The following is a 14,172-nucleotide window of genomic DNA, read 5'->3' on the forward strand; positions in this document are numbered from 1 at the left end:
ATTCAGGGACTATAAATTCTATTAAATAGCACTCCTTCTCTGACTTTGCAATTAAAATGGCACTTTGCTCATAAATGTAGAGCAGTAACAATACTTTCTGAAGCAGTTCTGAAAGTCCTTTTTCATGATGTCTTTGGTTGTACTGTCCTGGCTGCCTCGATGTCCTGAATCATTTTGACTTTGGGGAAGAGCCAGAAGTCACCTGGTGCCAGATCCAGTGAATAAGGTGGATGAGGACACACCGTAATGTTTTTATTGGACAGAAATTGCAGTACCAGAAGTGATGTGTGACATGGAACATTTCTGTTGTGATCACAAAATATGGTGAATGCTGCTGCCGAGTGCCATCCAATGGAAAGGCAGGGAGCTTCAAAACGGGAAGTGGCGCGTTGAACCTTAGTAACAGTGTGTGACAAGTTTCAACTTGTTCAGTGCAGTCAGTCGGGTGTGAGCTACGGTTGGAGAAGGTGTGTTTTAAAGTGTGCCGTAAATCATCCTCCATCATGACAACGCTCCGTGTCACCCATCACTTCTGGTATACAGCAGTTTCTGTCAAATAAAACCATTACATGTGTCCTCATCCACCTTACTCACCAGATCTGGCACCATGCGACCTCTGGCTCTTCCCCAAAGTCAAAATGATTCAGCACATCGAGGCAGCCACGATAGCGCAACTAAAGACTCACATGAAAGAGGACTTCCAGGTGCTTCAGAAAGTGGCAAGAATGATGGGAAAGTGTGTTCAAAGTGAGGGGGGATATTCTGAAGGGGATTAATGGCAATGTATCTTTTATTGTAATAATTTTTTTAAAAATGTAAACATTCACTGTATTGTTTGATCACACCTTGCACCATCGTGGGTTAAACTGACATCTTTGTCTTACAGAGCTCAAGGCACTTCCTTTGGAAGGAAGGGATAAGTGTAATTATTTTCATTGTATTGATAAAGGAATGAAGAGGAGAAGAGGATATAGTAAAGTAACCACAGTACGTAAGTGTCAATGTCAGCCTGAACACTTACGTCACGGTGGCTGGCAGATGAAGGCCACGTCAGCAGCAGCAGCAGGCCTCATCCCAACGGTTGGGCAGAGGACTGGCCACACAGACAAGGCAGAGGTGGCAGAAAGGAATTCATCCTTCTAGAGGACATGGCAGGAGGAGCCATTTTACATATGTTGCTCCTAGCTAATCTTCGTAAAGACCCTGTGAAGTGGGTATTACTTTCATTTTACAAACCAGAAATCAGTGCGTTGTGAAAGGTCACTTGTCCAGAAACTGAATGCAAGTCTGTGTGACAAAGGCTATGTGATCTGTCCCCTACACCAGGCAGAACTGACTTCCATCACTTCTCCAAGGTTGAAATCCACTGCATTGGACAATGCTGCTTTAGGAACAAAATCTCAGGGTTCCATCCGAGATTCGACTAGCTGAAAACTGCTGTCTGGGAGTCAGTGACACCTAGGAGTGGAGTCTGTGATGGTCTCAAAATTTGGGGTGAGAGTGGGAAAAAGTTAATTTATATATGAAATCTAATTTTGGGTGCCTTTTAATCTATTCTCGGACTCTCTAGAGAAATTCTTTGTACAAAGAAGCTCTCACCTACTTTGCCATATAGGAGAATAAATACTCCATCACCAAGTACCCCTTAAGAGGGTGACTTAGTCTTTGGTCGAAATGAATTGGGCCATCACTTTTAAAGTGGATCATTCCAGTAAAGGATGGGGAACTTATTATTTTCAAACAGATCACTGTGGTGGTGACCTAAAAAGGCCTGAGTGAAGCTGGCAGTGTAGGTCTGATCATGCTGGGCTTGGGTTCCTTCCTCTGTCATTTCATGTGCACCTTTTCACATTAGGTGCTACTCTTGATATTTTTTTCTATTTCATTTGATTTAATGCTGAGGTAAAAAAAGAAATATTTCATGAGATTACCGATTTGCTACCCCAAATATATTAGAAACATTTAAAATGGAATTAATTTCTCCCTAGCAAAGAGAAGCAACTCTAAACATGTAATTAAGATCAAAGAGATTTTTTTTTTAAAAAAAAAGGTTGGCCAGCAGTGAAGTATATTGTTGATTTTGTTCCAATTTTAGTATATGTGTTGCTGAAGTGAGCACAGTAATTGATTTTGGGATAATAGATCCATGTGTGTCCCTCTCTTCGACTCATTCTCCTTATAAGTACAATGAAATATATAAGCAATTATATAATTCCAAGTATTCTGTTAGAAAGTCATGTGGGTTTTTCACTGTGTTAGATGTTGTCGAAGATATCAAAGAAACAAAAGTCCCTTCCTAAATGTAGGAGGATGCCAGTAGGCCCCTCAGCCTGAGTATGGCACAAAACAAAGGTTCAGTAAGAGCCACGGCCTTCCCGCCCAACTCTCCTCCTCAGAAGACAAAGTGCACTCCTGTGGGAAGTGGGGAGGTGGCCTTCCCATAAACCCTTTGCTTGATGGCGTGCCTGAATTAAGGTCTGAAGCTGAAAGCCCAAGTCTTGGCCTCAGAAGCTGTGAGGAAACCTACTTTTCCCATGCCTCCTTTTATGACCTATAAAATGAGAATAAAACCTGTCTTCTGCGTAGTCATGTAGAGATATTTTTATGATCCAGGAATAAAAAGGGCTGTAGAAATGCAAAGCTTTATTTATTACTAATACTCAGCAGGGACTAATCCCCAGGCCCACTCTTTTGGGCCTTAACAACTTGGCAAGGGCTCTTCTGACTCCTTCCAAGATTAAGCTCTTCATCTTTGTGAACACAAAAATCAATCTGCTCCAAGCTTGAAGAATCCGTATCATGTCCTGAACAATCCACTATCTATCCTCAGAGACTAAGAAAAGGCTTTAAAATTCTGTGACCTTCCTCTCAGCACGTTTTGCTAAAGATGATAAAACGTTCATTTGGAAGCACAGGCAGACAGACATATTCTGCTGGTTGAGTCCAAAAGAAACAACATGAGCAAGGATAAATGAAGTGTTACTGGAAATCTAGGCCCTTGTGGGCTCCTACAACAGCTATCCTCTAGAAATCAGCTATAAATACCTTTAGAAATAATTTCCCTTCAGAGGCCCAGGGAAAACATGCAAATTGGACTTTTGCGAATGAAAGGTTTACTTTGTCCGAAAGCCGTGAAAACCAGCATTACTTCCAAAGGCTGGGTAAGGGCCGTGCAGGTTCGCCAGTGAGGGGACACTGCCACCTGGTGGTCAGCATGCACTGTAGCACAAGGAGCTCGGCAACGCGAGATACACGTTCTGTGTTCACAGAACAACCAGAGGTATTAGAAAAGAAAACAAGTTTCCAGAACAGCCATCCCTATGGAGAAGCTAAATCTTCTAGAAATGGCCCCATACATGTAAGAAAAAAATAATTTAAGCGTGGCATTTACTGTGTAATATGAGCAAAGGACTTTCTACCCACTCAATTCTTAGTACCAGGTATACTAAAGGATGTGATAAAAAAACACACAAAATAAAACACCTTGACTGAAAGAAAGGCTGAAACATTTTACTTCATATTATACATACTTAAAAAAAAAGGCAGAAACATTCAGGGTAACACCACTTAACATGAAAGAACCTTGAGCTGGAGGACCTTGAAAATCATTTGAAAATGCTTTGCTTTCACGTAGTCTTTTTCATGGCTGATTGTGTCATGCTGAAGAGATAAGCTTCATAGATTATATTTAAGAAGTTGTCATCATTCTGGAAAAGAAAATCAAAAGACCCGTGGGCATGTGATTTGTTTGGCAGAAACAAAAGGCTTCCTTCCACGCTCGGCTGAGCTGGCACTTTGATCCTAAGATGCTCTAACAGCCGGTAGTTCTGAACTGCGTATGTGAATGTTAGGTGGGGTTGAAGGTGAGGCCGGACAGAGTTCGCTGCTGGCTTTCAACTGAAAACCAGTGTGTTGCATGCAGCGCAGATGGGCAACCACGTGGCGTATGGAACGAGGGTCACTCGTGAAAAGCCCAGGTCTGTTGGTGAAAACACAGAGGTCCCCAAAGGCTGGATCGGGAGGAGGTGATCCATGTCAGCGGTTCTCAAAGTTTGGTTAGGAATTGCTAGTGGCTCTTAAAGGTCCTCTAAAGTGTATATTTTGTTTTTGGCGTTAGTTAGGATTTTACTTGCAATATGTTTCATTGGTATCTGATCAAAACCAGTACAACTCTCCCATTAGTTATGGAAAGCTTTGGCCGTGCCAAGTGGACAGTAGTGAGACTGGCAGTCTCTGGGCTCTTCTGCCTGCTAAGGGCTGCGGGAGAGTCACGGGTCTAATCAGTGGTTTTGTTTTTAATTCTGGAGAATTCTCCCTCCCACCCAAATCCTTTAAAGCTTTAGTAACTCACCCACATTTCATATTCCCATCATCCTCTCTTGGCACCCCCCCACCCCACAGTTAGCATTATTCTCATGCAACAAGGAGAACTACTTATCCCTGTTTTTCTTACAAAGTTGCCACAAAGTCCCTGTGCATAAGACTGTGTCCCACCAACAGGCAAAGGTTACAAACAGACTGAGTGTGTCTTCTAACAGTTGATCAGGAAAATATGTCTAAAACATGGGGAAAATGAAAAGTATGCAGAGAGTGGAGGGAACATAAATATACCTTCTAACTAGGAACACACAGGGACTGTGCTAGGTCTTCAGAGTCCTGGCTCCTGCACAGAGACCTCTGGAACAATGTGATTTAAATGGAATGAACTTTAAAATTCAAATGTAAAGGTCTCTTTTCCTGTATTGCTCACAGACATCCCATCTAAGTCCTTATGAACTTATCACAAATGGCAAACACTCATAAGCTGATATTTGTGAGTGAGTAAGGCACAATCAGTTGTTGGCTGTCTTTAGCAGATTATTCTGCTTTCATACTCCGATGCTGATTTCTAAGGCCCCATTCCTTTCATTCTAAAAGACGTTCTCTTTAAAAATGTTTTTACTAATAGAGACCATCTTCTTTTTAAGTAGTATGAGACAACTGCAAAAGTGCTAGTCTACTTCCTAAAAGCCATCTGAAGCTTAAGCAAAGTACCACAAAAATTTTCTTAAAGGCAGTCTATCATAAATACACCTAAATACATTAACTGAGGTGTCTGAACTCTGTCTGGAGAGGAGCATTCCCCTTTTCAAGGCCAGTTTATTTTTGGATGTGCTTTGCTAGGCGGAGAGCTGACCGCCCACCTACCCAAGGCCGACTCCAGGCCACAGCCCTGCTCCCCACCCCCACCCTGCACCCGCTGCATTGCGGGAGGAGCCCTTTGAGGCCTGCCAGCCGGATCCAACTCTGCCCTTAACGAGCTGTGTGACCTCGGGCCAGTCACTTGGCCTCCTTTCCTTGTCTCTAAAACAGGAAAAACAACGAGGTTGTTGCACAGGGATTAAATGAATGAATATCAGTAAGGCATATAAAACAGCGCCCAGCACAGAGCTCTATGGAAGTGGTAGCTGTTATTGTTGTTGTTATTATTTCATAGAGACAAGGAAGACATGTGGCTAGTAAAGAAGTCCCGTCACTCTCTCCTGTTATCAGCAGCCTTCAAAATTGTTTGTAAGACCCGCTCTTAGCGGTCACAGCCATTACTGGCCTGTCTGCTAGCCTGCTCCTTGCTATACGGTCAACTCGGACCGTCCCCTAAGCGCTGCCGCTTGCTCCAGCTGGCCCTTGGGCGCCCCATGGCACCTAGAATCCTCTCAGGGGCTGCCTAATTCTAAGCTGTATGCTTCCTTCTTTTCTGACAAGTGACAGCGTGGAGGACTCAGGCGGCTCCCTAGATTATAAAACCCTTGAGGAGCCGCAGTTCGTATCCTGCGTGTCATCCAGCTAAGTGCAGAGCCACTGTGGTTCAGGGTGAGTTGTCTCTTCACCCTCTTATTATTGGGGAGTACTGAGTAGGCACTGGCTGCGTCTTATTCACTCAGAGTGGCACCCATCAGGGCAGCAGGATTGGCAAAGGAAGAAGAAGACAGACGACGGCCTCTCCTACCTGAATGAGGGACAGCAGTGCTTCCTGGAGCTGCAGCTTGGTAAGTGGGCTGCTGGTGCGTATGGAGGGCTCTGGGCTCGGCAGAGGCAGCAGGAGGCCGGTGGAGGCCGCAGCTGGATCCCAGCTTCCCAGGGACAGGAGCCCGCCGTCCCTTTGCGTCGCTGGGGTACCGGTGGGGTGTGAGAACACCATGGGGGACATGAGCCGAGAAGGAGCCACCGTCGGAGCAATGGGCTGAGGGGAGAGGACCTGCTCACAGCAAATATGTACACAGAGGGCAGAAGTAAGTAGCAACTCATTAAAACAACAGGTACAGAGATAGAGGCCGCTCCCCTGCAAGAGGCGACACAGGTGAGTTTAAATCTTAATTGTTGACAACTTCCAGATGGGAAAAGCTCAAAGGAGAGGTGGTTCCTGCTCAGCGCTCCACACACTTACTTCCCTTGTTCCAAAGCGGCTCTGACAGGCTGCTTGGCGACTATTGTTCCCATTGCATATAAAGCTTGGCCTCTGAAGTCATGTTTTATTTTTCTGCTTTACTATCATCACGTGGCAACGTGCATTTAGGACTGCTGGCCTTTTCCTTGGGCCTAACTGAGTTGGAGGCACACACATCTCCACGCCTGATTTCTCCGCGGAGGAACAGCCGTGAAAGCAGCCTCCTTACTCACTTCTCACCAGGAGGGAGGTGAGGCGTGATTCTCGGGTCCACCCCTGGCGGGCCCTTTCCAGATAGGATATGCCTGTTTGCAGAGAGCGTAGCTTTCTGCTTTCCCATGCTCAGCTTGCAGGGGCAGCCCCTGGGGGCTGGTCGTGCCCAGCACTGCAGGTGACTCATCTGCCTGGGCCAGTCTGTCACCTCACTCAGTGACTAGACTTAAAACCAAGCTTTCCAATGTCTTTCCTAGTTATGCAGTGAACTTGTGATCCTTATCTGCCTGCCTCCTACAGTTTTCTCTCATCTGTTTCTAACTCAGGTGAGCAAAAGGAATGTTACTTATCCACCTCCCAAGAACTTGAGGAGGGGGCACAAGGCAGGCATCTAGCAGCTGCTGTGACTTTCTAATCTCTCCCTTGGTAGCTTTGCTTCCTTAACTGTCCCTTTCTGCTCCTGCAGGGGGGTTGGGGGGTGGGCAGCACTGTTAAGAAGAGCAGTGTGGGCTGACAGTGTGTACTTATTACTGGGCTCCACCGTGAGCACTGGGAAGAAAAAGAAATTTGTGTGTGGACATTTATGTCAACCCATCAATCCCAATTTTCCCAGTGTCCAACCTAAATCACCAAAGAGAAAAAAATCAGATGTAAAAAAGGGGACATTGAAATGAGGATGAGGGAGAGTGACAAACACTGTTTCTATAGCAGTAGGTGCCCGGATTTGAGATTTAACAAATAAGAAACAGGAGCACTCTCACTCAGGCGTCAGACACAAACTTATGCTACGTGCTCACGATCTTTGTTTTCCAAAAAAGTGAAAGATTTTTGAGAAAACATTTCAGGCTACTTACCCAAACATTTCAAACCACCAAAGATGACATATGTAATAAATAGGGAGAACTTCCTAATTTTTAAACCCAATGCATTTTCAGTGAATTTGTAACCAATTGAAGTGGGGAAGAAAAGTCCGATCTCCAGATGTCACCCCCAGGCGACGGGCTAGCTTGTGGTTTCCTCACTGTTCTAAGTTAGGATGAACACAGAGCGCTGTCTTCCTTGAAGGAGAGACCATTTCCTCCCCTGTCTGGAAGTTAGTGTCTGTGGGTAGGTATGGTGAATGCATACTTTTCCCTCTCCCGACCTTCACTAAGCTATACTGTGTCACGAATGACAGCAGGCTGCACCTTTCAGGCTTTAACTGGTTTTCCTGTTGACTTCAAACGCCCCAGGGCTGTGGGCTCTGCAGAGCAGTATGTCTGTGCCCTCATCACCGTGTACCACGTGCGGCACAACGGCTGGCAGGGAGGGTTGCTTAGAAACGGAGTAAAGGGATAAACAATTCACTGTGGACTCAAATCACAAGAGGTCAGATGTTTGCTATCCCAGAATGATTTCAAAGAAGACCACAAGTTTGCATGGTCAGAGATTAGGGTAGTTTTCCCCATGTCTATGTTTTTTCCCCATGTCCATGTCCATGGCTTCAGACTTCGTAATATTGCGAAGACGTAACTCTACAAATAAAGCATCTCTGAAAGAAGGGAAGCTCCCAGATTGCTTAGCAAAGAAAAGATTCTCTGTCCAGGGAAGAAGTTAAGGTGATAATCAGATGCACAGAAGTGGCTCTGGCACCCTGTTCTAAACAGAAAGGTCCCCAGAGCACAGAAGCCAATTGTAGATGTCACTGCGTTCTAGTAATAACCCCGCCCCCCTCCCTCAGTAGATATTTACCTGGAAGAGAGGGGCCTGCCTTTCTGTGCTGGATGTCTTGTCAATCCAGGACTCCAAGGGGTTCCCTGGTCTACAGCTCTGAGTCACCACAGGAAACTTGGCTGCCAAGGCGGGTCGGTGAGAAGCGTGCAGCTGCTGCTCCTGCTGCACAATCTGAAGCTTTTTCAGTAACTCGTGAGGGGAGATGACTCCAGAAGCGCTAGCCTGATTGCCAGGGACGGGGAGCATTTGTCTTGGGCATGCAGGCTGTTCTCTTCCATGAGCCTGACATCCTAGAGCTTGAGGCGGAAGGCAGCCATTGAAGTGTACCAGTTGTGGCCGAGTGGCAGGGGTGGCAGCAATCATAGCTGAGCCGAGGCCTGGGGCAGCTGAGCAGACAGGGGCTGGTGCACTGGGGTCATACTTCTTCACTGCTCTTGGGGCACTGTGAAGCTTTTCTAACAGGTTCTGAGTTCTGGAAGCACTGTGCACACGATGAGAAGTGCCAGTGGTCTGGGGAGACACTGGTTGGTCAGGTCCAGTAAAAACTTCCCCAGCAGAATGGGTACTGCCATTTTCACAGGGCCGGTTTTCAGGAAGCTCTGACAATGGGTGGAGGTCTGCACTCCGGACCAGGAGTTTCTGAATGGCTGGGCAGAGCTGCTTCTCAATGGGGGGCGAGTGTCTTTTGGGCTCCTCATAGGACAGGGAACGCACAACCCCCTGCCTCGCTGGAAGCTTGTCTTGCTGCTGTGACTGGTGGTGCTGGTGGAGGATCTGTGCAGGCCCCCCAGGTTCCTGACATCCAGCTTTGTCATGCTTCCCAAAGAGCGCAGTCAAGGACAAGTGTTGGGGTTCAGGGTCTAAGGTCTGGAAAACATAAAAATGTCCCCAAATGGGTCTACATACAATTTGGTAATTTGGGGGAGGAGGGCATGAAACATAACTTTCCTAATAGATGATTTCTTCTATTTACAAAGGATCAATTAGAGAGGATAAAAAAACTTAATTGTAATATAACAAAACTACACAAATTTGAGATCTTTTTAATGCCAAAATTTTCACAGCATCCTCCCCTCCCATTCCCAAGAGAGCTGTTATATCTTAGTGTCTATTGATTGATGAAATAGGCGCATGATCCTTAATGGGCCTGTGTTTCACAGACTGGGGACCACTGTGCTACAAAATTATATACACTAAGAGCTAAACAATCTCTTCAACAGGAATTTCATCTAACCTTTCAAAGTGTAAGAAGATGCTGTGAATACACAGGAATATGAGGATTTCAGAATTCCTGGTAGCTTTTCACACAATTATAGATATTTAGGACAGGAAAGTAATTTAATCTAACTTGATCTTTCCAACTATATACTAGTATCTATAAAAAGATTGTCAAATACATAAAATCTACGTTGGCCTGGCCAGTTACAAAGCTGTTTCCTTCCTATTCTATGTCATTTCTATCTCTTTCTGTTGCTTTCTGTATTGCTGGGCTAAGAAAACAGGAGGTTCATTGTGGTTTTGCTAGTAAAATAAAAAATTTTCATGAAAAGCAAACAATAAAAGAAAGAAAATAGATAATTAGAAAAGACATTTTTTAAAAGACATTCAATACAACACATTAGTCAGTCTTTATGTCTTTTAGCTCCATGTTCATTTTCAAAATTGATTTAAACCAATTCCTTTTAAAAAAACTTTAATGAGGAACAACCATAAGAAATGGAAATAGCCACAATATTTACAATCAATAATGGGACTTCCAGATTGGTAATTTAGTAAATGCTTTACTATTCTGAAATACATATATTTATACTCACACAAAAACTGCTGTCATATTTATATTTTAGATGCAAATCCAATGACATCAGGTCTAAAGGGGAATTTTGTACCACTCCCTAGGACAGGAATCCCATTCTGTGTATACAGTGCTGCCATCTGCTCCAAAGGAGGTGCTCAGAAATGGTAAACTGGCTGTCATTCTCTCAGCAGCCTTGGCAAACCAACCACCAGCCGCAGCAGAAGATGGCCTGATGGGTAATATTCCTGACAGTAACAAAGTCTGACAGTTTATTGTTTATCTAAAAATACATTATCCACTAAGGAGTTCAAGTCCATAAGAGATTGTCATAGAATGTGGTAAATTCCAAAAGTAAAAATGTTAACCCCCTTTTGAGGAAGAGTAAATTATTAATAATGAAAAAAATCTCTAATTTGTAATCTCTCTTTTGGATTTACCTTAGGCATCCTCGAACAGCACCAAGCCCTCCCTTGACTACACTCTGGGTACAAGTTCTTTAAGAATCCTGATGTCTAACCACTATGCTACACTGGTATGTAGCACTTTTTCTAGAATGAGTTCGTGAACTTGTCAGACCTCGAAATTTACATAATATTGGACGTCAACTGTAATTGAAAACAAAACAAAACACAGAACAGTGTACCTGGCTGGGCTGAGGTATGTTCTGTTGCTGGTTTTCACTGGGCTTCACTGGAATTGGTTTGATGAGATTGGGATTGTTGTAGATGGCAGATGAACTGGTTATCTGTTTTGGCTCAGAACAAGTTTTACACTGAAATGGAAAAAAGAACCTCATTTTTAGTGTAAAAGAAGCTTTAATCTTTTAAACAGAACATACCTTCTTGCTCTTTATATTATCTAATCGGTAGCTATTTTTTGATAGTTTCATGTACAAGGGAAAATCCTTTAACCTCCTCTAATTGAGCTACATTTGAGTATAAATCAAATTCAAATTTAATTTTCTTAGTTGCACAATTCAGTGCCCTAAAATATTACCGACACTTCATCAGTCCGTATACCTAGAGGCTCAGAGATACCTGGATACTTGAAAGGCCATTGATATGCTTAAGAAGGAACAGTTTAAAAACATAGAGTCTACTGCTGTTCAATGATAAACAAGGACAAAGCTATTCCTTAAACACTATGTCTGGATTGCAGTAGGGTTTATTCACCCATTATCAGTTGATTTAAAACTGGAGAGTTGCATCATCAAAGTAACTAATCCTTTTTGGTCTACAAACCAAAAAGTAAAGCTGACTCAAACCAATGATTTAAAAATGACTAACCTCATCTTTATTTAATAATGACTTTTTGGATAAACAGAATAATTCAAATCTGAGTGTTCTGAGCCACACACTACAAATTAGAAATTCAGAGAGAAAGGGAGAAGAGACATGCCTCATCAGTTCAAATACTGAATCATTATCCTATGTTAATCTAACCAACCATACAATTGCTAACATAGCAGGATCCATGACAAAGGGAGCTCGGCAATGACATCGGTGTCTAACTTTATTAAAACACCGACATAAACATGCTACCTTCTGTACTACAGACTCCACAGCCAGGGCCTCGGGCCAGAAAGCACGTCACACTGTCCTGACCTGGAATGAGCTATTAACAGTCTTGTCTCTCAGAAACCAAGGTTCCTAGTGTGTTTTACAGTTACTGGGCTGCATTTGCTAATTCAAGGATATAGAGGTCCAGGGTCAATTACCACTGTGTTCACTTAGGTTTGTAAAATGAACTGTACAAAGGACTAATTATTTTCTTCCAAGAAGTCTGTCAATACTTTGGATTTGGCACTAGTATTAAATGGGATGTGGAATCACTTTATGAGTCATGAAATGTTATTTCTAATTCTTCTTAGGTGAGTGATGGTAGTTAGTGGTATGGCTGCATGGACCAGCTGGCCTGGCTTTCCAAGATATGGCTAACCAACACAAGATAAGAATCCAACCTAAGATACAGTCACTTACAAAATTTTAGCATGAAAAGCCGTTAACTTCTGCTTGCTATTTAAAAAAAAAGTGGCTTATATTTTCTGAATGACCCTTTCTGTACTTCTTCATTCTTTTTTTTTTTGTATAACTTTTATTTATTTAAGTGTGGTTTTCCAGGACCCATCAGCTCCAAGTCAAGTAGTTGTTTCAATCTAGTTGTGGAGGGTGCAGCTCACAGTGGCCCATGTGGGGATCGAACTAGCAACCTTGTTAAGAGTACCACGCTCTAACCAACTGAGCTAACCGGCTGCCCCCTGTACTTCTTTATTCTGTCTGTTCAGGGACCTTGAATTTCAAGCAAAGAAAACCAGATTTTTCCCACCTTCACTGTGCACATATCCATACAGGCCAAGAGGCTCTCTGTCTCTTGCTGTGCATAATCCCCAGATAAGACTTTTCTAAGTAAAATTGCCAGAAGCTGTTTTCTATGTCACTATAATTCTCTATGTATGTATGAAGCCTTGCTTTTGTATAAAAATCACTCTCTATCAAATTGCTCAGAATTAAACATCATCCACCTCAATAGTATGTAGCTCATTTTCCAGTTGTTTAAGTTTCTATTCTTCTCCTGACCCAAATAACTTTAAAATACTTGGAAAAAAACCAGTTTTGGAAAAAGTGTATAATGGATGCTTTATAGAGAACCTGAGGCACTTTTCTAAAGCCTCAAAAACTATGTCACATAATCCTATTTTATCACACACAAACACACATACCTACCTATGCCAAGAGAAAAGTCCGAAAGAAAATATACTAAAAGTGTTAAAAGTAGACATCTTTGGGTTATAGGATTATGGGTGGTCTTTTATTTTATTTTTTACACTTTTTTTTGATGTTAATTGAAAAAATTCAATGACAGTTAATAATTTCTTTAATTTCATAAATAAGTCACAGCTATATCCAGAAGAGAACTATTAATTCTTGACTAAAACCACAGAACACAAGACAGTCCATTCCTGAATACTCAGAACCATCTATGCAACTTATAGATGCTGTCTGGCCTAGTTCTTTTTCTTACTGAGCTTTGGTTATTTTAGTGTTCATTTGCATCTCAACTAGAAGGAAGGAGGTAAAGGAGATGATCTCAAACTGACGTCATTGCTACTTTACAGCAAATTCATAGAAAGTTGTTTCTTAGAGGAGGAAGCATAAAATATTGACCCAAGGAAGGTTTTCAGATGATTTTAACTTCACATAAACGGTTGTACCTGGTATCACTTTACCAACATCATATACCTCATGCACAAAAGGTTTCCTCCTCTTACTTTTCGGGATTTTCATGAATTTCAGAATTTTAGAGCTGGAGAGGATGTCAGGAATCATTTAGTTTAATACTTATGCAGAGAAGTGAAATTCTTCTATGTACACTATTCCCAATATGTAATCATTCAGTCTCTTCTTGACCACTTCCAATAATGGAAAATTTCCTCACAACAGAAAAATCTTGTTTTCTCTTTTACCCTCTTTCCATTTCTCCCCTTTTCTGTATCTCAGAACCAACTTGCTCCTGATCTCCACATTTCTGAAACCTCTGATGGTGTGTGACAGAGGAGACAACACAGACATACGGCTAATATACGGACGCAATGGACATTAAAGGGGGAGCGCACACATCTGGGTGTGGAGGTCCAAAATGACAAGATGGACAAAGAACATTTGAAATGGGCCTTGAAACTGATCATATTTGACAGGTAAAGATGGTAGGGGATATCACGGGAAAAGGCACAAAGGCACTTTGGAAGTAAGATAGTTATTCTGTTTGGGAGGAGTTTCAAGTATTTGTAGGGGGCAGTGGGAGTAGAAAGTAATGGGATTAGAAGAACAGTCTGAGGCCATGCTATGGAAGGCTTGAAGAGTCCACAGGTTCACATACCAGGCAATGAGAAACTGAGGAGGATTTAGACCAGGGGAATAAAATGATCACGCAGGTACTTCTGGAAAGTTACCTCACATCACCGTGCTGTTAATGGCAGCAGGAACAATGTCTCCTGTTCTTTATCTCACAGCTGGAGCAATAACTGTTA

The 14,172-nt window shown here is 42.8% G+C and overlaps 1 protein-coding gene across 11 annotated transcripts in view; it reads right to left on the reverse strand.

Moving 5' to 3' along the window:
• Positions 1–2,627: 2,627 nt before the first annotated feature.
• Positions 2,628–14,172, reverse strand: part of DCP1B (decapping mRNA 1B) — a 55,296-nt gene continuing 43,751 nt past the window's right edge. For 6 of the 11 annotated variants that reach the window (XM_081059057.1, XM_081059067.1, XM_081059059.1 and 3 more), the window contains 4 exons: positions 10,789–10,917; positions 8,369–9,217; positions 5,987–6,235; positions 2,628–3,707 (listed from right to left, as the gene is read on the reverse strand). In XM_081059057.1, coding sequence (XP_080915183.1) covers positions 3,627–3,707; positions 5,987–6,235; positions 8,369–9,217; positions 10,789–10,917 — 1,308 coding nt within the window. In that variant the 3' untranslated portion in view covers positions 2,628–3,626. Of the gene's footprint in view, positions 4,258–5,986; positions 6,236–8,368; positions 9,218–10,788; positions 10,918–14,172 lie in introns of all 11 variants that reach the window. The other 5 variants (XM_081059061.1, XM_081059066.1, XM_081059060.1 and 2 more) reach the window with 4 other exon arrangements.

This window comes from Rhinolophus hipposideros (assembly GCF_964194185.1).
Source record: "Rhinolophus hipposideros genome assembly, chromosome: 9".
Lineage (NCBI taxonomy): Eukaryota > Metazoa > Chordata > Mammalia > Chiroptera > Rhinolophidae > Rhinolophus > Rhinolophus hipposideros.